The sequence below is a fragment of the Narcine bancroftii genome, chromosome 5 (genome assembly GCF_036971445.1).
Source record: "Narcine bancroftii isolate sNarBan1 chromosome 5, sNarBan1.hap1, whole genome shotgun sequence".
Taxonomy (NCBI): Eukaryota; Metazoa; Chordata; class Chondrichthyes; order Torpediniformes; family Narcinidae; genus Narcine; species Narcine bancroftii.
Window position 1 is genome coordinate 186,993,221 of NC_091473.1, and position 25,933 is coordinate 187,019,153.

Below are 25,933 nucleotides of genomic sequence, written 5' to 3' on the forward strand. Positions count from 1 at the left end.
CCTCCCACCCTTCAAAATGTAAGGAGGTTGAAGGTTAATTGGGCGGCACGGGCTCGTGGGCTGGAAAGGGCCTGTTACCATGCTGTAGGTCTAATAAATTTTTTTAAAGTACTGTGCCATTCAGTCCTTCAATCCTGTGGCATTATACAACAAGGTCACAGTATACATCTTAATTCCATTTACTTGCCTTTTTTTCTCACTGAATAGCTTTGCCCAGTAAATTTTGCAAATTGGAGAATTTCTTTTGAGCACAAGATTTGAGAGCTTATTTTTATAGTGTGGCAAAGAGCTCGTAATTTCCCTTTGAATGAAAAGTGCTGTCCCAGAAAAGTCTGATTGTAGCCCAAAGATTGTGCCCTACCACATTCTCGGTACAGTGCTCCCCACACCTTGTTCAAGCCTCTCTGAGCCCACTCAACCTCATGCTTGGGCTCTTCACTCTACACTTGTGCTTTTCTGTTTGTTACAGCTTTGCACTGATAACTCATTTCCAGCGAATCAGCAGTCCTGTGGAAAAATGCTCTATTATTGATGGCCTTCTCCATGACCTGGACCGGGTGTTGAATGTCGAGCAAAAGCTGGGGCTTAGCTCTGCCCAGACATCCTTGCGCTGAAGCCAAAAGCTGAAAGGGGGAGGGGAAGAAAAGTGGAGTGGGCAGGAGGAAGAGTGGGGAGGGGGAGGGGGCGGAGTGGAGAAGGTCTCTTCCACTCTATTTTCTGTGGACCCACGCAGATCACCATGAGCCATGGGCCTCACGCCAACTCTCTTTACTGCAATTAAGACGTACTAACCCCCGCATTCACCATGTTTCTCTGGAGAAACTATGCTCCTCCAGTGGTGAAACTGAGAGGACCGGGATCCATAAGACTATCATATATTGGAGTAGAAGTAGGCCATTTGGCCCATCATGTCTGTTCCGCCATTCCATCATGAGCTGATCTCACTCAGCCCCACCCCCCTCCCTTTTCCCCATAACCTTTGATACAAAAATATAGGTTGGGCTCAAACTATTCCAATAGCTAACAAACTTTGCCTTAAATACAACCAATGACTTGGCCTCCATAGCCGCTAAATTCCAGAGGTTCGCCACTCTCTGGCTAAAGAAATTCCTTTACATCTCTGTTTTAAATGGACGCCCTTCAGTCCTGAAGTTGTGCCCTCTTGTCCTAGACTCTCCCACCATGGGGAAAAAACCGCCACATCTTCTCTATTCAGGACTTTCAACAATGCTTTTGAGGACCTCAGTCCTCTTCCCCATCACCCTCAGCTTTTTTTCTCTTCTATCCTCCCACCTGTATCCACCTATTACACTAAAATCCCAGTTATCCGGAGTTCAAGCAACCAGCAAAAAAATTGTGGAAAATAAATTGGTGAAAACTATGTAAATTTAAAATTGGCGCACCTTTGCGATTGGTTTGCCAGTCATGTAACAGGCAATCTCAAGCAACTGGCAAATTCACTTATCCGGCATCTAGCACAGGTGTCGGATACTGTGGATTTTACTGCACTTGCCTGTTCACCTCCCGCTGCCCTTTCCACCTTTTTCTCCTATGCTCCCACCGCCCCGTCACTTTTTATTCTGGCGCCTGCCTATTTTATTTCCATGTACCCGACAAAAAAGCCCAGGCCAGAAACGTTGGTGACCCTTTGCTTCCTATGGATGTTGCGAGACCTGTTGAGTTTCCCCAGCACGTTTGTACAGGGCAGTCGACCCCAGCATCTGCAGACTTGTTTGTTTTAATCTTTGGTGGCTTATTCCAACTTTTACCTTTGTGACCTGTTTTATACTTAGTAATGCTGTGGGCAGTACGAGCAGTAGGTTTATTGTCCTATACATTGGTCAATGTACCGATGCCCTGAAATTCCGACTTGCTGCAGCTGCATGGGTATGTCAGATACACCAGCTACAATTGTGTAAATTGAAAGGCCATGATGACCACAGTATACTGTGGACCAGAAAAAAAGAGGTAATAATTTGAAAGGGATAGATAAATCAATAAAAGCCCTGGTATATGGAATTCAAATAACTAGCAGCCTTAAGCAACTGTAAAATAAAATTAAAATAAATCAAAATAGAATAGTGGCATTTTGAATGCTGAAAACCCTGGACAGAGTAGATGTGGCAAGGCAGGTTTTTTCTCGCGTTGGGGGTGTCTAGAACGGGAGGGCACAACTTCAGGATAATTTGTAACGGGGGTGAGTCTGTGGAACTTGTTGCCACAGGCGGCTGTGGAGGCCAGGATGTTGGGTATATTTAAGGCAGAGATTGATAGGTTCTTGAGGAACCAGGGCATCAAAGGTTAAGGGGAGAAGGCTGGGCAGTGGGGCTGAGTGGGGAAATGGATCAGCTTGTGGCGGAGTAGACTCGAAGGGCTGCCTACTGCTCCTGCATCTTGCGATCTCAGGGCCATAGGAAAACTAGTGAAGTGGATCAAAATGAAATTAGTTATCAATGTTCTATTGTTTTTAAATGGCACCATGTAACTGGCTTTTAAATATCTTCATTCCATTCAAACGCAAGGAACCAGATTCTGGCACCTTTCATTTAGATTGAAGCTGATTTTTCATTCCCTCCCCCTTCCCCATGCTCTCGCAGTGGTGGGTGGGGAGATGGGATGAGACCTGGGGGGAGGGAGGGAGGAGAGCAGGTGCTCACTTCCTTCCTTCCCCCCCCCTCCACCCCCACCTTTCCTTGCTGACCTTCGTTCCCCTCCGCCTCCAACAATGGTCCAGGGAGAAAAGGCCTGGCCCATAGCTCGAGTTCGCTTGCAAATTAGTTTAATTGGTGGCTGAAGAAATGAACTATCCTTGTTCAGGTGAATGTTGTAGAGGGCTTCGAAAGAACCAAAGGCTTGTTGATCCAAACCAAGGCTTTTATTAACTAGATGACTGGAGCGTATCACATGAAGGTCAACCAGTCCGGAATGACCTGGTCTGGCAAGGAGCAACCCTTTAAGACCTACCAGTAGGCGTGGCTACGCTCTCAGCCAATCACAGTCCTCCTACCCGACAATCTGTACATATATACATGGGTGATAGAATCTGTACTATCACACATGACAAAATCAACCAAAGAGGAGTCGTGATGTGCATTTAACGCGCAGCAAGAACTTGTACGCTGAATGGCTTCCATCCCAGTGGCATGAAATGTGTGGATTTGCAGCAGCGGTTACAGGTACAAAATTTGCTATAGATTTTGTTTCTGTAAATACGATATTTAAAAATAAAAAATTAGTGCAAAGAGGAGAAAAAAAAGTGAGATTGTGTTGGGAGGTTCAAGGTCCATTCAGAAATCCGACGTCAGAGGGGAAGAAGCTGGTTAGAGCATAGAACAGCACAGCGCAGGCCCTTCGGCCCATGATGTTGTGCTGACCCATATTATACCTACTAAAAAAATACTAAACCCTCCTGACCTCAACCCTCTATTTTTCTTTCATCCATGTGCCTATCAAACAGTCTCTTTAGCTGCTTTCAATGGCCAGAATACCCAACTGTAAAGCCGCCTATTCTACCCCAATGCGGCTGTCGGGTGGCCACCTGAAAGTGGAGAACCTGGCCAGGAGGAGCACTTACCTAATCCTCCTCCTGTAGGTATTTTCTCCAGCTCGGAGAATCCCCTGTTGCACTTGAAAGCAGCATTGGGACTTACGGCCACAGGTATTTTCTTCCTGATGGTAGCAGTTAGAAGAGGACATGGCCTGGGTGGTGAGGGTCCTATATGTAGAGGCTGCTTTCTTGAGATCCCGCTTCTGAAATATTTCTTAACTGGAGTGAAGATTGACGCCCATGATGGTGCTGGCAGAGTTTACAGCCCTCTGTAGTCTTTCCCTGCCCTGTCCATTGCCACCTCCATACCAGACCATGAAGCAGCCAGTCAGAATACTCTTCACGGTCTGCCTGTAGGAATTTGCAAGAGTATTTGGAGACGTACCGAACCTCAATATCCTCATGAAGCATCGCCGCTGGTGAGCCTTCTTCGCGATTGCATCAACGTGATGGCCTCGGATAGATCTTTAGAGGTATCGACACCCAGAATCTGAAGTTCTTTCCCCTCTCCACTGCTGAACCCCTCAACGTGGACTGGTGATGAGGTATCTCTATCATTGGTGGACCGAAGGAGGTGAGGAAGTGCGGAACGTGAGACGGAGGAGTATGGAGATCTGAGGATTGCGCAGTTGGAAGAGATTTCACAAGAGCAAGGAGAAGTCAGCAGATTTGCTTGGAGAAATTGGGCCATAAAATTCTGCCTAACAATAGTCCCACTGGTAAATGAGATCTATTCGGGATATCATAATCATAAAGTGTGGAAACGGGTCTTTAAGCCCAAACTGCCTCCCCTACTCATCCTACCTGCCTTCATTTGGCCCATATCCTCAGAAGTTGTCCTATCCATGTCCAAATGTTTCTTCAATGTTGCCACAGTCCCAGCCTCAACAAACTCCTCCAGCACTTGTTCCATACACCCACCGTCCCCTATGTAAAACAAAGGTGACCTTTCAGGTTCCTGTTAAATCTCTCACACTTCACCTCTGGATTCTCATTTTCCTCAGTCTGGGCAAAATCTCTTCCTCTCGTATGTTGCCACCATTGGCTAGGAGTCCGATCCCAGCTTCCACTTTGATCTGGGCAGAAGCTGGATTTGGAGAGGGAATTCTTGGGAGTCACTCTCTTGGAGGATCTTTCCTGGAGCCAACACACTAATGGCATCATGAAGAAAGCACGTCAGCTCCTCTGCTTCCCATGGAGTTTGCGGAGGTTTGGTATAACCCTGGCAAATTTCTGCAGAGGTATGACAGAAAATGTGCTGACTGGCTGCATCGTGGTCTGGGGACACCAATACCCCTGAGTGTAAAGCCCTGAAAAAGGTAGTGGACACAGCCCAGGACATCGCAGCCAAAACCCCACCCACCCTCAAGAACATCTACAGGGTATTGTATATGGTTTTGGAGAGGTGGGTGAGTAGAGGGGAGGGAGGGAAAGGGGAGAAAAGACCACTGTAAATTTAATGAGAAATGTTTGTACATATCTTGGTTGATATGCTTCATAGTGTGAAAAATAAAAAAATCATATTAAGTGTTTTAAAAAAAAAACATCTACAGGGAACGCTGCCGTCGGAGAGCACCAGTGATCATCGAGGATCCACACCACCCAGCACATGCTCTGTCCTTGCTGCTGCCATCAGGAAAGAGGTCTAGGTGCCTCGTTTTTTTCTCTCTCTGTATTGCACAGTCAGTTTGTTTACATTTCTTTATTTGTTTATATGTGTATGTTGAGTACAGTTTTTAGCACTACCAATAAGTGGTCATTCTGCCTGGCCCGCAGGAAAAAGAATCCCAGGGTTTTATGTGATGTTATGTATGTACTCTGACAATAAACCTGAACTTGAGAGCTTAACACGGCCAAGACTAAACATCGATTCTGCTGATGTCGGCGTGTCCTGGCTGATTAACAACTGAGCTTGAGGAGAACCTTCATAATAAATGACCCAGAGATGGCGTCTAAATCCCTTTACAGCACCTTTTAATGGGATTGAATTCAGATCCATCTCACTAATTGGTGGTGAGTTTTAGAAAAAAAAGTAAGAAAGCTATGGCAGTAAAAACAACGCTGGAGAAACTCAGCAGGTCAAACGGCGTACTTTATACGGCAAAGATACAGAACCAGTGTTTCAGGCTTGAGCCCTTGGTCAAGATACTTGATACTCACCAGAAGGAACATCATTATTTCCTTGATCTCTAATTATTAGGAAGCTATTGAGTGTAACAAAGCACGTTTGGTGGGTTGTACAAACCATCAGAACATCACAGGCCCACAATGTTCAAGATTCCTTTATTGCATGCAATAGTACAGAACACGTAATATTACAGGATATTGCCTTTTGCCTGCCATAGGGTACAGTAGAGAAAGAGTCGCCTTTAGTGTGGCCCTTGTAGCAAGAGAGAAAGATGCAAAAGAGTCCCTTGAGAGTCACTAAGGGTCCGTGGATTTTCCCCCATCGCTCCTGCAGTTCAAATCATCGGCAACTCTAGATCCAAACCTCTGTCACGATCAGGAAGCCTTCAGTACCCGAGGTTCTTCAGGAGCCCTTCTGGCCCTGGTGGTGGCTGAAGAGCATACGAGCTCTTGGTGACTCGAGGTGAGGATCCTGTGCAGGCTGGCGACTCTGGTCAAGGGATTCATGCCGGGCTGCAGTCTGTGGTCTGCTGGAGACTGGCTGACCAGATATTGGAGCCAGGATGTGAGAGGGCGTCAAGGGTGCTGATTGTGTCAGAGATTGGGATCTGGACTTCTGGCTTGGTCTGGACTCCAGAGCCCTGGAGGTGAATCCACAGATACTTGGTGACTCTGTTGGGGGGAGGGGGGGGGCTCTCTTTTGCTTCTCACTCTCTGACTGTAAAAGGCAGTTTCTGCCAACGGAAAATCTATCTGTCTTAAGGCAAACTAAAGCAAATTCCATTTAATTTTTATTATGTAACAATAAAGGAAATTTGTATCTAGAAAAGGCCAGAAAAAGATGCCAAAGAACAGAGTTTGTGCTTCATTTGGACTCAGAGGGTTACACCACACAGAAACAGGCCCTTCTTTGGCCATGCCAGCCCAGTTGCTTCACTAAGCTAGATCAGCCCACATCCTTCAAAACTTGTCCTCTCCACATACCTGCCCGATACACAAATGCGCTGGAGAAACTCCACAGATCACATAGCATAGAAACATAGAAGATAGGAGCAGGAGTAGGTCATTCGACCCTTCAAGCCTGCTCCGCCATTCAACGAGATCATGGCTGATCTTAAAGTTCAGTACCCCGTCCCCGCCTTCTCTCTGTAACCTTTAATACCCTTAACTGAAGAAATAGATCTAATTCCCTCTTAAATATATTTAATGAACCTGCCTCTACTGCCCTCTGTGGCAATGAATTCCACAGATTCACCACCCTCTGGGTAAAGAAATTCCTCCTCATCTTGGTCCTAAATGGTTTGCCTATTATCCTCAAACCATGGCCCCAGGATCTGGATTTTCCCACCATTGGAAACATCCCATCTGCATCCATTCTGTCCAGTCCTGCCAGAATTTTATATGTCTCTATGAGATCCCCTCTCAATCTTCTAAACTCCAGCGAGTACAATCCCAATTTGCGCAATCTTTCCTCATAAGTCATTCCTGCCATTCCAGGTATCAGCCTGGTGAATTGCCTCTGCACTCCTTCCATTGCAAGAACATCCTTCCTTAGATAAGGTGACCACAACTGCACACAATACTCCAGGTGGGGTCTCACCAAGGCCCTGTACAGCTGCAGTAAGGTATCCTTGTTCCTATACTCAAACCCTCTTGATATGAAGGCCAACATACCATTTGCCTTTTTAACCGCCTGCTGTACCTGCATGCTCGCCTTCAGAGACTGGTGTACAAGTACCCCTAGGTCTCTCTGCACTTCCCCATCTCTTAATCTATTGCCATTCAAATAGTAATCTGCCCTCCGGTTTGTATTACCAAAGTGGATAACCTCACATTTATCCACATACATCTAGCAGAAGTATTGGGTAACCAATATTTCGGGCTTGGACCCTTTGTCAGGTAACATTTACTATCCCTATACATCCTCTAGCTGCTTCGTGACCTGCAGAGTTTCTCAAGCCCATTTGTGATTTGCACAATTCAAGCCTCTGTGGGCCTATACCCATTTTAAATGGTGCAATTGTCCTCGCCTCCACCACTTCCTCTGGCAGGTTGTTCCACACACCCACCACTTTTTGTGTGGGAAAAAGTTGCCCCTTTGAACCTTTCCCCTCTCACTCTTAATTTGTTCCCTCCAGTTGTTGATTTCTCTATCCTGTAAAGCACCGTATCTATACTCTTGATGATTTTATAAACCTCGATGGGATCATCTCTCAGCTCTGAAGGGGAAAAAGCCCCATCCAATCTGGGCTCTCCTTAATCCCTCCTATCTTGGTTACATCATTATGAATTTTTTGAGCACCCTCGCACCTTTTCCAGCTTCACGCCATTTGGGTCAAACCACCAGCTCCATCAACAAGCGCAGCAGCACCCACTGACTGTCTTTGTCATAAAGTTTTCAAGTCAAGTTTATTGTCATCTGATTGCGCAAGTACAACCCGACAAAACAGCGTTCTCTGGTCCTTGAAGCAAAACACGCAGACACACAACTGACTTAACACGTACAGACAAATAAAATATTGTTTTGTACAAATGAGAGTCTCGGATAGTTAGTGTCAGCATTCTCACTGCCCGAGGGAAGAAACCGTTCCTTAGCCTGGTGGTGGGGGCTCTGTTACCCCTGTATCTCTTCCCCGACGAGAGCAGCTGAAAGATGCTGTATGCAAGGTGATTTTGCGCACCCTCTTCAGAAAACAATCCTGGTAGATCACGTTGATGGGGGGGGGTGGGGGTAAGGGAGACTGCAATGATCCTCTCTGCCACTGTTCCAGTGGATTGACCTCCAATCCATTTCTTTGCAGCAACCGTTCCACACTGATGCAGCAAGCCAGGATCGGCCCATGTCTGATCAGTAAACCTATCCCAGAGACTTCTAAATGTTGCAAATTGTACCCATCACTGTCACATGTGTTAAAAATAAAGATGCCCTTCAGGAGCCCTTTAAATCTTTAGCCTCTCACCCTGAACCATGGCTTCTAGTTCAACTCCCCACGCCAAGGAGAAGACTGTGAATGTTTGCTTTACCTCTGCACCCTTCCCCTGTGATTTTATCAATTCCTCAATGGGGTCACCTCTTGGTGTCCTACCCTCAAAAACGACAGGTTTCAGCCTATCCTTATAATTCAAGTATTAAAGTGAACCTGCGATTACTTGAGAAATGAACGAAGAAGGCTTGCCGGCAGCTATGCTTTGTGAGGTGTTTGAGGAGATCCGGTATGTCACCGAAGACTCTCGGAAACTTTTACAGGTGGACTGGTCTGGTACCTGTAATGTAGCAGGCCGAGTTTTTTCTTGTCCTGAGCATTTGCACCTCAATACCAGACAGGGATGCAACCAGCCAGAATGCTTTCCATGATAAACCTGTAGAAGTTTGCAAGAGCCTTTGGTGGCGTACCAAATCTCCTCATGAAGTATCGTCGCTGGCGAGCCTTCTTCATGATTGCATCGAACATTGAGGCCCCAGGGCAGATCTTCGTCGATGTTTACACCCAGGAGTTTGAAGTTCCTAACCCTCTCCACTGCTGTCCCCTCGACAAGGACTGGTTCGTGATCTTCTGATTTCCCCCTCCTCAAGCCCACAATCAGTTCCTTAGTATTACTAACGTTGAGTGCAAAGTTGTTGTTGTGATACCACTAAACGAGCTGATCTATCTCCCTCCTGCGCACTTCCTCGTTACCATCTGTGAAATTGAAATACGGAGAGTGCGGCAGGCAGTTTCCAAGAGAGAATTTTCTTGGTTAAGAACTTGAGTTGTAGAATTGCAGTTTTCTGGCTTTGCTCTTTGCCCAGCAGTCCCTTCTCTTCTCTGTTCAGCAAGTCCTACCTGATGTCAAGCAAGGCTGCATCATTGATGCCAGAACCTTGTCTTTCAGTTCTGGCCCACCCCCCATCGAGACGATGCCTCCCCATACTTGTATTTGGAGGCCGGAAGTAAAACACGAAAGTCTGCAGACACCATGAATGAAATACAAACACACTCGCTGGAGAAGCTCAGCAGGTCATATAGTGTACTTTGCATGGCAAAAATAAAGAGGCATCACCAACGATTCTGGCTCAAGACCTTCATCAAGGTATGAGCGAAATCTGCAGCATTGTATTTTTACTCTGGTTCACAGAAGTGGACAAGTGAAGAGACCTTAGACTTAAAGGCACGGTGAGTGTAGTGGATAGTGTAATGCTATTAAAGCACCAGCAACCCAGGTTCGAATCTGGCGCTGTCCGTAAAGAGCTTGTGCTTTCTCTACATGTCAGCATGGGTTTCCACTGGGTGCTCCGGTTTTCTCCCATACTCCAAAAGCGCATGGGAGGTTGTGGGTTATTTGGTATATTAGTGGGGCACAGACTCATGGCTTAGTAGGGCCTGTGACGTTGAAATTAAACCTAACCTTCGCTCGAACAAGAATTCTGTGTCAAGCTGCCCAATCCGAAACAAAACCTCCCACCACCCTTGAAGTAAGACTCTGGGAAGAAAAAAGGACTACGTTTGGGAAGGCACCTTTTAACAAAGGCTTGTGTTGGCCTTGCAATTCATTGTTGTCTTCAGAGGGAAAATGCCCAGAAGTGTTGGAGGAACTCAGCCGGTCTTGCAGCGTCCGTCAGAGATAAAGATAGATTACCCACGTTTCGGTCTTGAGCCCATCTTCAAGGAATAAGGAAAGAACAGGAAAAGATGTCAGAATAAAGACTGAAGAAATGGAGGGGGGAGGAGTCCAGATCAACAAAAGGCGCTAATTGAATCTGATAAAAAGGCAGATGAGAATTGATTCTGGCTCTGTGTGAAAGGTGACAGAAGGAAAAGAGCTGAGGGTTACGTCGATGGGGGGGGAACCTTTTGTTGGCCTGGACTCTTTCCCCAGCCACCCTTGTCTTTATTCTGACATCTTCCTGTCATTTCATTATTCCTTGAAGAAAGGCTCAAGCACGAAATGTTGGTAATATCTCTTTACCTCCATACCAACTCCTTACAGATAGCGCGAGATTCGAACCCCGGTCCCAATTGCTGGCGCTGCACTAACCGCTATGCCAACCTTGCCACCCAGATTTCATATTTATTTTTTGTCAGAGTACATATATGACAACATATACAACCCTGAGATTCTTTTCCCTGAGGGCCAGGCAGAATTATTGGCCACACAAAAAAAAACCTGACTCTATGTACACATGTAAACAGAAAGAAATGTAAACAACTGATATGCAGTACAAAGAGGAAAATAAACAATAAAGTACACAAGTTAAGAGTCCTTTATTGGGTCCCTGATTGAATTTGTCGTTGAGGAGTCTGACGGGGGAGGGGCAGCGGCTGTTCCTGAACCTGATGGGTGCGAGTCTTGTGGCACCAGCAAGAACATAGAGCGTGTGCTCTGGGATGATGGCGGGCACACCAGCAAACAAGGGGAAAAGGGATGGCTCTGTGAATGGAGAGGGAAGGGTGTGGAGAGCTGGAGGGAGAACGGGGAGTGGGTTAGTGGAAACCTGAGAGGTCGGTTTAATGCCGTCCAGTTGGGGAGTGCCCGGACGGAAAATTGAATGTTGCCAATCCAATTTACGGGTGGCCTTGGTTTGACAGTGCGCGAGGACATGGATGGGCACGTCAGCATGGAGTGGGGTGAAGAATTGAAATGGTTGAGCAGTGGGAGATCCCTGTGAGATTGTGTTGGACTTGCCAGTCATTTCCCAATCACCTCGACCTTGACCCCCAAAGGGATGCCCAAGTTTGCTTCATGTCATCTCTTGCCAAGCAGGTGAAGGGAGAGTTAGAATGAGAGTTTATTGTGCAATGTACAGTTGCCCTGAATTTCTTAATGCAAGGTGGAACAACAACAAATATATCAATATGTCATGAGACAAAAATGGTACAGCGCTCTTACGGCGCCAGTGACCCTGGTTCATATCCGGTGTTGTCTGTAAGGAATTTGTACATTCCTCCCAGTCTCTAAAAACATAGCGGGTTTGTAGGTTTATTGGGCCGGGGGAGGTGCTTGGACTGGAAGAGCCCATTTCCTGCACGGTATCGCGAAATTAATTTAAAATAAATAAAGTAGTAAAGGAAGGAAAAATAGTTACAGTTCATGCAAGTAAAACTTGAATCGAGCATCTGTGGAGAGAGAAAGGTGATGTACGATGTGAGTGAAATCACAATCAGCGTAAATGACTTTGTGTCACTATTTTAAGTAAACCCAGGAATATTAATGTGAAACACGAGAGTCTGCAGATGCTGTGATTGTAGTCAAAACACAGAAATGCAGGGGATCTTGGGAGGTAAAGATATTACCAACAATTCGGGCCTGAACTTTCCCTCAAGGTATGAGTAAAAAAAAAAGACAGGCATTTGAAGGCATTCTGAGACCACCCACAGATTGGAGGAACAGCACCTCATCATCTTCTGTCTGGGCACTTTCCAACCAGATGGGATTAACGTCAACTTTTCTAGTTTCTGTTAAAACCTCCCCCCACCCCTCATCTTCTTCCCCCTGCCCAGATGAGGTCTCTTTTCTCCCAGCTCTCTCTCTCCCTTCCATTTTCCCTCTGTCTCCTTTCACAGAGTCAAGATCAAGATCAATTCTCACCTCCCCTCATATCATATCCCATTAACACCTTTTCTGTGTTGGCCTGGACTCCTCCCCTTGCCCTTTCCCTTCTCCCCAGCCTTTTAATTTGGGCACTTGTCTGCTTTTCACTCGTACCTGAAAAGTTTGTTATACAGTAAAGTAACTTCCATAATGTTGGGAATAAAGACACATTTGTTCTTCTATTTGACCCTGTGCTCCACAGTTTGAAATGTGTAATCAAACAATTCACATGTGATTAAAGTGCACATTCCACATTGTATTCAAGGCTATTTGTGTACATTTTGGTTTGACCGTGTAGAAATAACAGCACTCTTTATAGATAGTTCCCCCATTTCAGAGCGTTTGTGATATTTGGCTTCTCTGGTGATTAATCCAGTATGTTTAATTGCACCATTGGTCCAGGGATAAGAGAACTCAGCTAGCTTCTAAGCTTTTGATAATATTTGGAGTCTGTAGTTGCCATTTTTCAACACGGGGACTAGAGTTGCGCCAAAGAAAGTCAAATAAACCATTACGAGGCTGAAAATCAAGAATAAAAGGGTAACAGACGTCACCCAACCCTGAGGATTACAAAATTAACTGTTTGGAAGAAGAAGAAAGAGCGTACTGGTGAGCTCGGTAATCGTAAAGGGACTGGTCTTCCAAGGAAGATCTCCACTGCTGATGACAGAAAAATTCTCAACATAACAAAGAAAAATGCCCAAATGCCCATCCAACAGATCAGAAACACTCTTCAGGAGGCAGGTGTGGATGAATCAATGACTGTCTGCAGAAGACCTCATAAAGAGAAATACAGAGGTGACATTTTGGGAGTAAAGAGTTTGCATGTTCCTGTCAGGGTTAAAGGCAAAGTTAACAGGCATAGGGAACCTTGGTTTTTGAAGGATATTGAAAATCTCAATCAGAAGAAGAGATAAATGTACAGCAGGTACTGGCAACATGGAGTAAATGAGGTACTTGAGGAGTATTAAAAAATGCCAGGAAAAACCTCAAGAAAGAAATCAGGAGGCTAAAAGGAGACATGAGGTCGCTTTGGCAGACAATGTGAAGGAAGATCCTAAGGATTTCTTCAGGTATATTAAGAGCAAAAGGATAGTAAGGGACAAAATTAGTCCCCTTTGAAGATCAGACGGGTTGGCTTTGTATGGAGCCAGAAGAGATGGGGAAGATCTTAAATGGATTTTTGCTTCAGTAATCACTCAGGAAACTGGACCCTTGACAGATTAAAGAGGAGGAGGTGCTTCCTGTCTTAAAGCAAATAAGAAGGGATAAATCCTCAGGGCTTGACAAGATACGCCCTTGGGCCTTGAGGGAAGCTACTGTAGAGATTGCAGAGGCTCTGGCAGAAATATTTAAAATATCCTTAGCCATGAGTGTGGTGCAGGAAGATGGGAGGGTATCTCACGTTGTTTAAAAGAGGCTCCAAAAGTAACTCTGGAAATTATAGTCCGGTGTCTGACATTAATCATAGGTAAATTATTAGAAGGTGTTCTAAGAGATCAGATAGACAAGTATTTGGATAATCAGGTCCAATTAGAGATGGTCAACATGGTTTTGTGCGTGGTAGGTCGCGTTTAACCAATCTTATAGAGATTATTGTGGCGGTTACGAGGAAAGGCTGTGGGTATTATCTACATGGACTTTAGTAAGTCCTTTGAGGTTAGTCAGGAAGGTCGAAATGCTCATTCTTCATGGTGAGTTAGTAAACTGGATTTGACATTGGCTGGACAGGAGAACCAGAGAGTAGTGGTGGATGATTGCTTCTCAGACTGGAGGCCTGTGACTCGTAATGTGCCTCAGCGATCGGTGCTGGGATCATTGTTGTTTGTCATCTAGATCAATGATCTGGATGATAATGTGGTAAATTTGCAGACGGCACTAAGATTGGAGGCCTTGTGGACAGTAAATCAGGTTTTCAAAGGTTGCAGAGGAATCTGGACCAGCTGGAAAAACAGGCTGAAAATGGCAGATGGAATTTAATGGAGACAAGTGTGAGGAGCTGCATCTTAGAAGAACAGATCATTAAAGGATGTGCACAGTAGATGGTCGGGCACTGAGGAGTGCGGCAGAGCAGAGGGATCTGGGAATACAAATACATAATTCCTTGAATGTGGCATCATGGGTGGATAGGATTGTAAAGGGAGCTTTTGGCATATTGTGCTTCATAAATCAAAGTATTGAGTACAGGAGTTGGGATGTTATGGTAAAGTTATATAAGACTTTATAAGACTGAGGCCAAATGTAGAATATTGTGTGCAGTTTTGGTCACCTCACTACAGGAAAGATATCAATAAGATTGGAAGAGTGCAGAGAAGATTGACTAGGATGTTGCCTGTACTTCAGGAACTGAGTTACAGGGAAAGTTTAAACAGGTTAGAACTTTATTCCCTGAAGAGTAGAAGAATGAGGGGAGATTTGATAGAGGTATTCAAAATGATGAGGGGGATGGACAGAGTCAATGTAGGTTGGCTTTTTCCCCTGAGGGTCGGTGAGGTACAAACCAGACATGGATTAAGCATGAAGGAGGAAAGGTTTAGGTGAATATAAGGGGGAACTTCTTCACACAGAGAATGGTGGGAGTGTGGAATGAGATGCCAGCTGAAGTCTCAATTTTATCATTTAAGAGTTTGGACCGATACGTGGATGGGAGGGGTAAGGAGGGTTATGGACTGAGTGCAGGTCAGCGGGTCTAGGCAAGAAGATGGTTTGGCACAGACTAGAAGGGACGAAGGGGTCTGTTTCTGGTGCTGTAATGTTCTATGGTTCTACACTGCAAGATGCAAACCACTAGTTAGCCACAGAAATAGGATGGCCAGATTACAGTTTACAAAGAAGTATTTAAAAGAGCCTGCAGAATTGTGGACAGATGAGACCAAGATCAGAGTGATGATGGTAGCAAAGTGTGGAGGTGGAAAGGAACTGCCCATGATACAAAGCATACCACCTTATCTGCAAAACATGACAATGGGGATATTATGGCCTGGGCATGTATGGCTGCCACAGGTACTGGCGCACTTACCTTCATTGATGAATGTAACTGCTGATGGCCAGTAGTAAAATGGTGTATATAAACATCTTATCTGCTAATGTTCGAGCAAATGCCTCCAAACTCATTGGACGGAGCTTCATCCTATAGCAAGACAATGATCCCAAACATACTGCTAAAGCAACAAAGGAGTTTTCTAAAGAGAAAAACTGGAAAATTCTCGAATGGCCAAGTCAGTCACCTGATCTAAATCCAATTGGGCATGACTTCCATATGCTGAAGAGAAAACACGAGGGGACAAATCACCACCCCCCAAAACAAAACAAGCAGGAGCTGAAGATGGCTCCAGTAGAAGCCTGGGGGAGCATCACCAGAGAAGATACACCACTTGATGATGTCGATGAATCGCAGTCATTTCATGCAAGGGATATACAACAAAATACCAAACATGACTTTAATATACGTACCATTGCTATGTCCCAAATATTATGGTGCCCTGAAATGAGGGGACTATCTACAAAAAGTGCTGTAATTCCTAGATGGTCAAACCAAAACATCTACAAATAACCTTGAATAAAATCTGGAATGTGCACTTTAATCACCTGTGAATTGGGGCAAATGTGTCTTTGTCCCAAATATTATGGAGGGCACTGTATATCTTTACCTCTTAGGGATACTGCAAGACTGGCAGAGTTCCTCCAGCATTTCTGTTTTTTAACCAAATATATTGATGTATGAACATGTATTTTGCTAATCTTGTGTGCTGGGAGAGGAAGCAGATTAGCACAGGTTTATCTGAATGAGAATAGTTTCTTTTGTGAAGACTTGAAGTAACGAACCTTTCCTTCCCACTGTTTCCCAGGCGCTTTCGTCCAGTAATGAGAGTGTTGGTAGCGATGACAACTCTGTAAGTGGCCCGTTTTTGTTGAGGTGGCTGGGTAGCTGGGTCCTTTCTTCCAAACAGTATTTCCTCCTTGTGCTTCTCATGGTCACAGCTGACGAACATGAAAAGTGTCAATTGGCTGAACACCGTTTCAAAATGACCCTCTGAGTCGAGCTGCTTTGCCCCGCAGGCATGAAGGCGTCCCTGCCTCTTGCTCAGACAATGTCTATTCAAGTCAGGATAAATCTACCGTTCAACACCAACAGGGTGGCGATGACCTAAAACTCCCAGATCGATCTCCTGTCCAGCTCTCCCAGGGGCTGGAAGAGTCCAAATTGGGGCAACATGGTTGGGCCGAGGCTATTTCAGCCCCTGCCTCATAGGTTCGAATCCGCCATCGTCTTTCAGGAGATTGTTTGTTCTCCCCATGACCACGTGGGTTTCCTCTGGGTGCTTCGTGTTTCCTCCCACATTCCAAAGCTGTACAGGGTAAGCGGGTTAATTGGGTGTATTTGGGCAGCGTGGGCTCGCGGGTTGGAAGGCCCTGTATCTATAAATTAAAGACATTTGATTAATCAGGACATCAAGGGTTACGGAGAGAAAGCTGGGGAGTGGAGCTGAGTGGGAGGATGGATTGGCTCATGATTAGAATGGCAGGGCTGACTCAGTGGGCTTCCTGCCCCTATATCTTCTTATGAAAAACTCCCAAGCCTCCTGGTCCAAGTACAGCAGGGGTTAGATTTTGTAGATTCAGTCTCATCTGAGGGACACCCTCTTCACACAAAGGGTGGCAGGTATGTGATGCTACCTGCCAAAGGGGATGAGGGAGGTGGAGATTATGGCGACATTTAAAAGACATCAAGACTTAGGAAAGATTTAGGAGGATAGAAGCTGAATAGAGGTAAATGGGGCTGGAATGGGCTGAAGGGCCTGTTGTTATGCTGACCCGTAGAGGCCTGCAGCATGGAAACGGGGCCTTTGGTGCAACTCATCCCTCCCAACCAATTAGTCTGTCTGAGTGAGTTAGATTTGGGCGCAAAATAGCAAACAGCAGTGCTTTGGAGGTGGTACAGAGGAGGTTCACAAGGTTGATTCCAGAGATGATGGGATTAACCTTTCAGGGGAGATTGAGTCGTTTGGGACTGTGCTCACTGGAACTTAGAAGAATGAGAATGGATATTATAAAAACATTTAAAATTATGAAACGCACAGATAAGATAGTGATTGGTAAGTTGTTCCCTACGGTGGGGGAGTCTAGATCTAGGGGAAATAGCCTCACGATCCAGGGTAGTAGATTTAGGACAGAGATGAAGAGGAACTGCTTTTCCCGGAGGGCGGTGAATTTGCGGAACTTGCTGCCCTTTGAAGCAGTGAAGATGACCTCAATAAATAGAGTTAAGACGAGGTTGGATTGATTTTTACATAGTCAGGGAATTAAATGGAAAAGGCAGGTCGGTGGAGATGAGTCTATCATCAGATCAGCCATGATCTCATGGACTGGAGGAGCAGGCTCGAAGGACCAGTTGGCTGACTCCTGCTCCTATTTCATATGTTCTTATTGGTCTATAGTCCTGTCCAATGCAGTGCTCAACATAATGCGGAAAAAAAATTCCACAAAAGAACTCGACTCCCGATTGATTTGAAAGTACTTGAATGAGATCAAAACTGACCCATCAAAACAAAAGACACTCTGGCCTGAGAAAATACTGTTTCTGCAAGAACTATTGATTCTCTTGTTCCATCTCTTTCTCTTGTACAATGGAATTACTCTTTTTTTCACCATCTCTACTGCGTTTGCTTGTTCTTTCTCCAGTTACTATATTCGCCATTCACTCCCCAGACAGGCTGTGGGGAGGGGCAAAGAGTGCTGTGGTCTTGAACATAGATGTTTTTTTATTCCTCCCTAATCCACTTGCTCCCTCCCCAACCTTAGTTGCTGTTGTTCAGTGATTAGATAATAGCTGGTGTTAATTGATGATGGGATTAAATCTTAAAAATGGTCCTGGTTTCTAAGAAGAATTGCTGGAACCCTTTACTCTGGGGGACTGGAATTCTCAAACCTTGGAGCCAAATTTGGCAGTGGCTGGATATGTGTTTTAATGCCTGGTTGCAGGTGCATTTCAGTCCATCCAGCCGTGTTAGTAAGACCCAGTTGGTTACATCAGAAATAGGAGTGGGTATAGGACATCTGACTGCCCATCGAGATTCCTCTGCTAGTCAATAAAATCATGGCTGTGGACTCAGCTCCCTTATTTGCCTGTTCCCAATATCCCTTAATTCCCCTACAAAGATCTATCTGTGTCTTAAATGCACTTCAAGATTCCTTTATTGACCTATGATAAAAACACTCATAATACAGGTACACAATCCTGTATCTGGAACCCTTGGGGGACAGTGTGTTCTGAATTTCAGATTTTCCGGATTTCAGAAAGCCAGATTTAAGCCCACCCGAATTGTGCTGCCGTATCCACCCCAACCCTCTTCCAGTCGTGCTGCCAGTTTCCCCCCTCACCCGCCCGACTCGCGCTGCCGGTCTCCCCCCCTTCGCCCGCCCGACTCACCCTGCCAGCCTCCCCCCACCTCGCCCACTCGACTCGCGCGGCCTGTCTCTCCTCCTCACCCGCCCGACTCGCGCTGCCTTCTCTCTTCCCCACTTGCCAGTTTTTGGAGCTTTCCAGATTTTAGCTGTCCGGATAAAGGATTGTGCACCTGTATTACATGAAATTGACTAGTCTGCCATTAGAACATAGAACACCACAGCACAGTACAAGCTGACCTATATATTCCTAACAAAAAAAATACTAAATCATTCCTACCTCGTAACTCTCTATTTTTCTTTCAACCATGTGCCTGTCTAAGCGTCTCTTAAAATGTCCCTAATGTTCCAGCCTCTGCCATTACCTCTGGCAAGGCATTCCAGGCACCCACAAAAAAATGTGTTAAAAAAAACCTTACCCCTTCACTTTGTCCAGATGTCCTCTGGTGTTTGCTAATTCCCTCCCTGGCTGTCTATCTTATCTCTGCCTCTCAGAATATTGTAGACCTCTATTAAGACATCTCACATCCATTGACAAACATTCACCATCAGTAGAAATTGCCAGACACCCCTTATAGACAGAAAAAGAGAGGTAAAAGAGAGTCTCCCTCGGAGTCCGAGTGCCCATGGATTCGCCTCCAGCGCTTCTGCAGCCGCATTGACTCCAATCCAAACCATCAGCAGCCCAAGCTCCAGATCCAAACCTCCGGCACAGTCAGGAAGTTTTCAGTGCCTTCAGTACCGTCCTGGTTCTGATAACTGGTACCGCCCCCCCCCCCCCCCCCCCCCCCACACCCAGCCTGGTGAGAATCCTCTGACCATAAGCCACCATCAGCCTGCTTTGGTTCCTCGCCTTGAGCCACCATCAGCCACAGAGCCCCTCACTGGTCTGCTGCCGTGGTCATCACCCTGTAGCATCAGCTCCTCTGCTTCTCCTTCTCAAATGGGAGGTGCTCTCCCTGTTTTCTGGTGTCCTGCGCCAGCCTTCTGCTTCCTCGAAGTCTGCAACCTTTAGAGACTCCTGCCGAACACTGGGCCCAGACCCTGCGATCGCAGGATTTTAAAATAAACCACCAATCAGTTCCTTTAACAGGCATTTTAAAGTCTCCACTGCTTCCTTGCTCAGAGAATTCTTCCCCCATTCGGTGAGATCCTGGCCTATCTGGCTGTGGACTCAGCTTCACATACCTGCCTATTCCCCAGATCTCTTCATCCCCCCACGGGGAAAAAATGTAGCTGTTAGCGCAATGCTTTTAAAGCACCAGTGATCTTGACAGGGTATCTAAACCTGCACTGTCCATGAGGAGTTTGTACATTCTCCCACTGTCTGTGTGGGTTTCCTCCGGGGCTTCAGTTTCCTCCCACCACCATTGGGTCAGTTGGGTGTAATTGGACGGCATGGGCCGGAAGGGCCCGTGACCCTGCTGTAGGTCTAAATTTTTAAAAATAACATACCATGAGGCAAAGAATCCGAGGCAAAGAATTCCACAAATTCTCCCCTCTCTGGAAGAACCAGTCCATCCTCATCTCTGTCCTAATAAATCTACTCCCCTGAATCTCAAGGCAAATGCCCCTAGTTCTCGTCCCACCTGCCAGTGGAAAGAAGCTGGAGTGAAACACAGAAGTCTGCAGAAACTCAGCAGGTCAAACAGTGTCCTTTATACAGCAAAGATAAAGATACAGAACCAGCGTTTCGGGGTTTGTTAAGGTGTGAGTAAAATGTAGGCAGGCGCCCAGGACTAATCTCCCTGCCTCCATCATATCTATTCCTTTCATGATTTTAAATGTCTCCGTAAGATCCCCTTTCATCTTCTAAACTCCAATGAACATTGTCCCAGGGAACTCAATCTCTCCCTGTAAGCTCAACCTCTCCCCTCCCCACCTCATTTCTGAACCTCCTCTGACTCCATGTTGTGTGGGTAAGATGTTGAGGGGGCCAGTGGGAAATTTTTAAATTTAAATTTAGACGTATAGCACGGTAATAAGCCATTTCGACCCACGAGTCCGGGCCGCCCAATTTACTCCTCATTAACCTTCACCCCCGTTTTAACGGTGGGAGGAAACCGGAGGCCCCCGGAGAAAACCCATGCAGACACAGGGAGAGCATCCAAACTCCTTACAGACAAATGGGGTTAGGACTTGAGGACAAATAAAAGAAAGTGGAGAGCAAGGGAATGGGACAGATTGAATGGCGAAACAAGAAACACAGGTAAACTTTGCACCCTGTCTGGGCATGGCGTGGTGGTTACTCCTACCTTCCGGAAATAAATATTGATCTCTAATTTCCTTTGCACCCCCTTCCCCAGACTCTCTCATTCCCCTCTTTCTTCTCCTCCAGTGCCCCACCCCCTTCCTTCACCAATCCGAGAGCTACCCTCTCCCCTTATCACATCTTAGCTTCTTCCTATTGTACCCTCCCACCTGTTTCCTGTTAACCGGAAAGGGCCTGTTACTATGCTGTATGTCAAAATTAACTATTGTGTTGCTTTAAATAGAACATAGAGCACTACAGGCCCTTCGGCCCTTGATGTTGTGCTGACCTATATATTCCTACCAAAATGAGAAAAGAAGTTAATCCTTCCTACCTTATAACCCACCAGTTTTCTTTCATCTATTTGGCTGTCTAAGAGTCTTTTTAAACCCCCACCCCCCCCCCCACTAATGTTTCAGCCTCCATCACCACCACTCGCAAGGCAATCCAGACACACACAACTCTATGTATTTAAAAAAATTACCCCTGATCTCTCCCCTAAACTTTTCTCCCTTCACTTTGCACAGATGTCCTCTGGTGTTTGAAAAAAGGTGCTGGCTGGCTGGCAGGCTACCTTATCTGTGCCTGTCAGAATCTTTCAGGCCCAGGACATCACAGGCAAAAATCCTCCCTCCTAATGAGTACATCTACAGGGAACGCTGCCATTGGAGAGCAGCGGCAATCAGCAAAGATCCACACCACCCAGCACACACTCTGTTCTCGCTTCTGCCATCAGGAAAGAGGTCTAGGTGCCACAAAACTCGCACCATCAGGTTCAGGAACCCCTCTACCATCAGACTCCTCAATAGCAAACTCCATCAAAGACTCATTTAAGGACTTTTACTTGTGCACTTTTTGTTCTCTCTGTATTGCACAGTCAGTTTGTTTACACTCGTTATCCGTTTGCAGTGCTTTGTTTGTTTACATGTTTTGCTGTGTACAATTTATTTTTTGCACTACCAATAAGTGGTAATTCTGTTGCGCCCACAGAAAAAAGTATGTGATGTTATGGATGTACTCTGACATTAAATCTGAAATCTACTAAGTCACTTCTACTCTCCAAAGAGAAAAGTCCCAACTCCGTTAACTTTGCCTCACTGGCTTTAATGTCATTGAATAATCGTACTACCACAGCCCGTACTTTAAATTTTGCCGTGTACTCACACTAAGAGGCCCTTCCAGCCCACGAGCCCATGCCGCCCAAATACACTTAATGTGACCAATGAACCTACCCAACAATACACCCTGCCCCCCTATGTCTTTGGAATGTGAGGTGGGAGGGAACTGGAGCACCCAGGCGAAACTGAGAGGGGGAGAACGTACAAACTCCTGACCAGCAGTGCCAGGTTCGCGCTCGGGTCGCTGGCACTGTAACGGTGCAGAACTAACCGTGCCATCTCAAAAAACATAATATGGGATGCTTTGTGGATTTGGATGTAATCCCTGAGCTCTCTCCTCTCATTCCAATTTTAATATTTGTTTTGCCGAAGTGACGAGAAGTGAGACTGTACCTGGTCATTCATGAAGACCATGAAACCATTATGGCCAGGGTTCTCTGGGGAAAATAATTCAAGTACATTATCATCTGATTGTACAACACGACCAAACCGTGTTCTCAGGTTCTCGGTGCAAAACACGCAGACGCAGAACCAGACATAACACACATACAAACAATTCGCAGGACAAATATACATATGTAAAAATAAATAAATATTGTTTAATAAATAGTAGAGTCTCAGAGGGTTAGTGCCAGCAGTTCATTTAAGTCCTTCAGCGTTCTCACTGTCTGTGGGAAGAAGCTGCTCCTCAGTCTGGTGGTGCTGGCTCTGATCCTCCTGGATCTCTTCATTGAGGGGATCAGATGAACGATGGGGTGTGTGGTTGTCATCGATTTTCCTGGCAGATCACATCGATTTGGCGGGATGTGGGGGGGGGGGGTGGTGGGTGGCAGTGATCATCTCTGCCACTCTTACGGACCTGTGGATTGAACGCCGATCTGATGGTCTACAGCAAATGTGATGCAGCCGGCTGGGACGCTCTCAATAGAGCTCCTGTCTAAAGTTGACATGATGGTGGTGATACATAGCAAGAGGTCATTAAATGCTGGCTCACTCTGGAAAGCCACATCCCCTGTGTAATGAGATAATGTTGCAGCTCTATGAAACTCCAGTTGGAAGACACTTAGAATGTTGTGTCCAGTTCTAGTCACCTCATTACAGCAAGGATGTGGAAGGTGTGGAGAGGGGGCAGAAGAGATTTCCCGGGTTGGAGAACATATGAAACAAGGTTAACAGAGCCAGGGCTTTTCTTTTCGAAGCAAAGAAGGATGAAAGGAGACTCGATAGAGGTTGACAAGATTTTGAGAGGCATCGACAAGGAAGACAGCCAGATTAAGGGTGTGAGGTAGGGAAGGTTTACAGCATTGTGGACCAAATGACCTGGTCTGTAATGCTGTACGTTCAATGGAGGAGGTCACACACTGTCACCCTTTTGTGGCGGAAAGCCCAACTTCCCATCTGTACTTCTGCCCTTCCCTGAGCCAGGGAGGCGAGGCCATCCAGGCACTGATTTTCTTCCCTGAGCCAGGGAGGTGAGGCCATCCGGGCCCTCCAGCACGAGTTGGACTCCAGCACTCCCAAGTCTGCAGAGACCACCCATTTTACTCTAAAGTAAAAACTCAATGCTGGAGAAACTCAGCGTACCTTATGTAGCAAAGAAAAAAGATACATAACCAACCTTTTGGGCTTGAGACCCTCATCAAAGTATGAGCAAAATGTAGATAGGCGACCGAACAAAACAATGGGGGGGGTGAAGCAGAGGGAGGAGCACAATGGTCGTTCAGCCTTTCAACCTGGAATTTGGGGGGGTGGCAAGGTGGCCATTCAGTGTCTTTATCTTTTCTATGAAATTATGAGGGGTATAGACAGAGTAAATGCAAGTAGGCTCTTTCCTCTTAGATTAGGAGAGATAAATACAAAAGGACATGGCTTGAGGATGAAAGGGGAAAGGTTTAGGGGGAAACCACTTAGAGAGTGATGGGAATGTGAAATGAGTTGCCATCTGATGTGGTAAATGCGGGCTCACTCTTAAGAATAAGTTGGATAGATACATGGGAGAGGTCTGGAGGGTTATGGTCTGTGTGCAAGTCATTGGGACTGTGGAATAATATTTCGGCACAGACTAAAGGGGATGAATGGCCTGTTTTCTGTGCTGTAGTGTTCTACAGTTCTAGATAAATAACACTGTTTGACCTGCTGAGTTTCTCCGGCATTGTGTTTTTACTTCAATCGTTGCGTCTACAGATTTTTGTGTTTTACACCCATTTTATTCTCCCTGCATTCCCATCAACCACCACCCCCCACCCCCCCACCCTCCTCCACGAGATTCTACCCATTCACCACAAACACTGCAGGGACCCATTGGGAAACCCATGCAGGAACCTTACAGAGGCAGGATAGGCAGTGGCTGGTCAGGATAGGCAATGGATGTATTGCTGGTGCCACGGCCCTGCCTAAAGGAACAGTGGGGCCATTCAGACCCTTGCAATCTACTCACCAAGAACAGGATGGGGCCAGTCAATTATCACGCCCCTTTTGCACTGGTACCCTGCCCCAGGAATTTACTGGGACAGGGTCCAATGGAAAAGAAACTGTCCAAACACTAGCATCAAATGACGTTATTTCACGTAGGGATTAACTGCCTCTACCCTTACTCACATCCCTGGCATTTGCTGATGCCGGTGTGCTGATAAAACCAGTGGAAAAGGGACAGCAGAAAGTCACCTGGTTCCAGTTGAAGGTAGAACAGTCCGATCCGTGGGGGTGAGTGTGATCAGTGGAAAAGCAATTAATGTCCCAATGGAAACGGCACAAAGGGTTTCCTATCCCAGGACCCCGTATGGCCGATTAACTGGGATGCCAGTCGAAAAGGGGCTTCTGACAACTATGCTCAGCACTAGTCAGAGGGGCCATTTAATCCTCGGGCTTGTACGGGGGTGGTGGGGGGGGAAGGTGCCCATTCATACTACAGGCGCTTGCAAGGGGGCAAGATGGCCACTCAGCACTTGACACCCTGGGGGAGTGCTCAAGTTGGCCATTCAGCCCTCAGGGGTATCCAGAGTCCGTGGAGGGGTGGGTGGTTTGATTGATGTTCTGAGCTCCATTCACGGCCTTCTGCAGCTTCCTCCGATCTTGTGAGACAACCAGCAAGTCTGCTTTCAATGGTCTCCCAGTGGGAGTCGTTGAGGTACAGGGTGGGGGAAACCGGCATGTTGAACTCCATCTTCTGAGAAAGGAGAGGTGTGAATGCACGCACTTGACCGTAAGAGATTCAATTGTGTTGGATTCCCATCTTGAAGCAGCTGTTAGATCTGATTTAAGTGTTAACTTTGATTTGCCAGTTATCTTGAAGTTACATATTTTAATTTAGACTCAGAGCATGGTAACAGGCCCTTCAGCCTACGAGCTCGTGTCACCCAGTTACGTTTTAAAGTGCGGGAGGAAATAAAAGCACCCAGAGGAAATCCATGCAGACACGGGAGAACATACCGACTCCTTACAGACAGTGCTGGATTCGAACCCATGTCACTGCTGCTATAGCGGTGTTGTGCTGGCCTCTACACCCACGCGCTGCCCTATCATGAAGTCTTGATCAATCCTGTTGCTATTTTCTGTGAATTTCTTACTGTGTGGATCCAAAATGACCCTGGAGTGTGACAACCTTTTTTCGTGGAAAGAGAAAGGAAATTTTTCCCTGCATCTCGGAACAGGTTTCAATCAAGTTTCTTCGACGAGGCTTGTGAATTTCTGGAATTCTCTTTCCTCTTCACCGCTTCCAGAAGCCTGTGGATGCCGGATCATGGAGTTGCTTGAAAGGCGAGAATCGACAGAAGTTCCTGCAGAGGGAATGAAAGGATGTCAAGAGGCAAATGAACTCTTTTTAAAAAAGAAACTACCTGGTATTAGTTGCAGCTCTGGAGCAGACTGTATTCCACAAAGTCACCCTATCTGAGTTTGGTTTCTGCAATGTGGAGG

General features: G+C 46.1%; 1 protein-coding gene across 4 annotated transcripts in view; it reads left to right on the forward strand.

Annotated features, from left to right (window-relative positions):
* The window catches only part of pi4kb (phosphatidylinositol 4-kinase, catalytic, beta), a 130,799-nt gene that overhangs the window by 68,735 nt on the left and 36,131 nt on the right, over positions 1-25,933 (forward strand). For 2 of the 4 annotated variants that reach the window (XM_069940196.1, XM_069940198.1), the window contains exon 3: positions 16,093-16,137. The exons of the other annotated variants lie outside the window; for them this stretch is intronic. In XM_069940196.1, the coding sequence (XP_069796297.1) occupies positions 16,093-16,137 (45 nt within the window). The remainder of the gene's footprint in view (positions 1-16,092; positions 16,138-25,933) is intronic. 4 annotated transcript variants of the gene reach the window in all.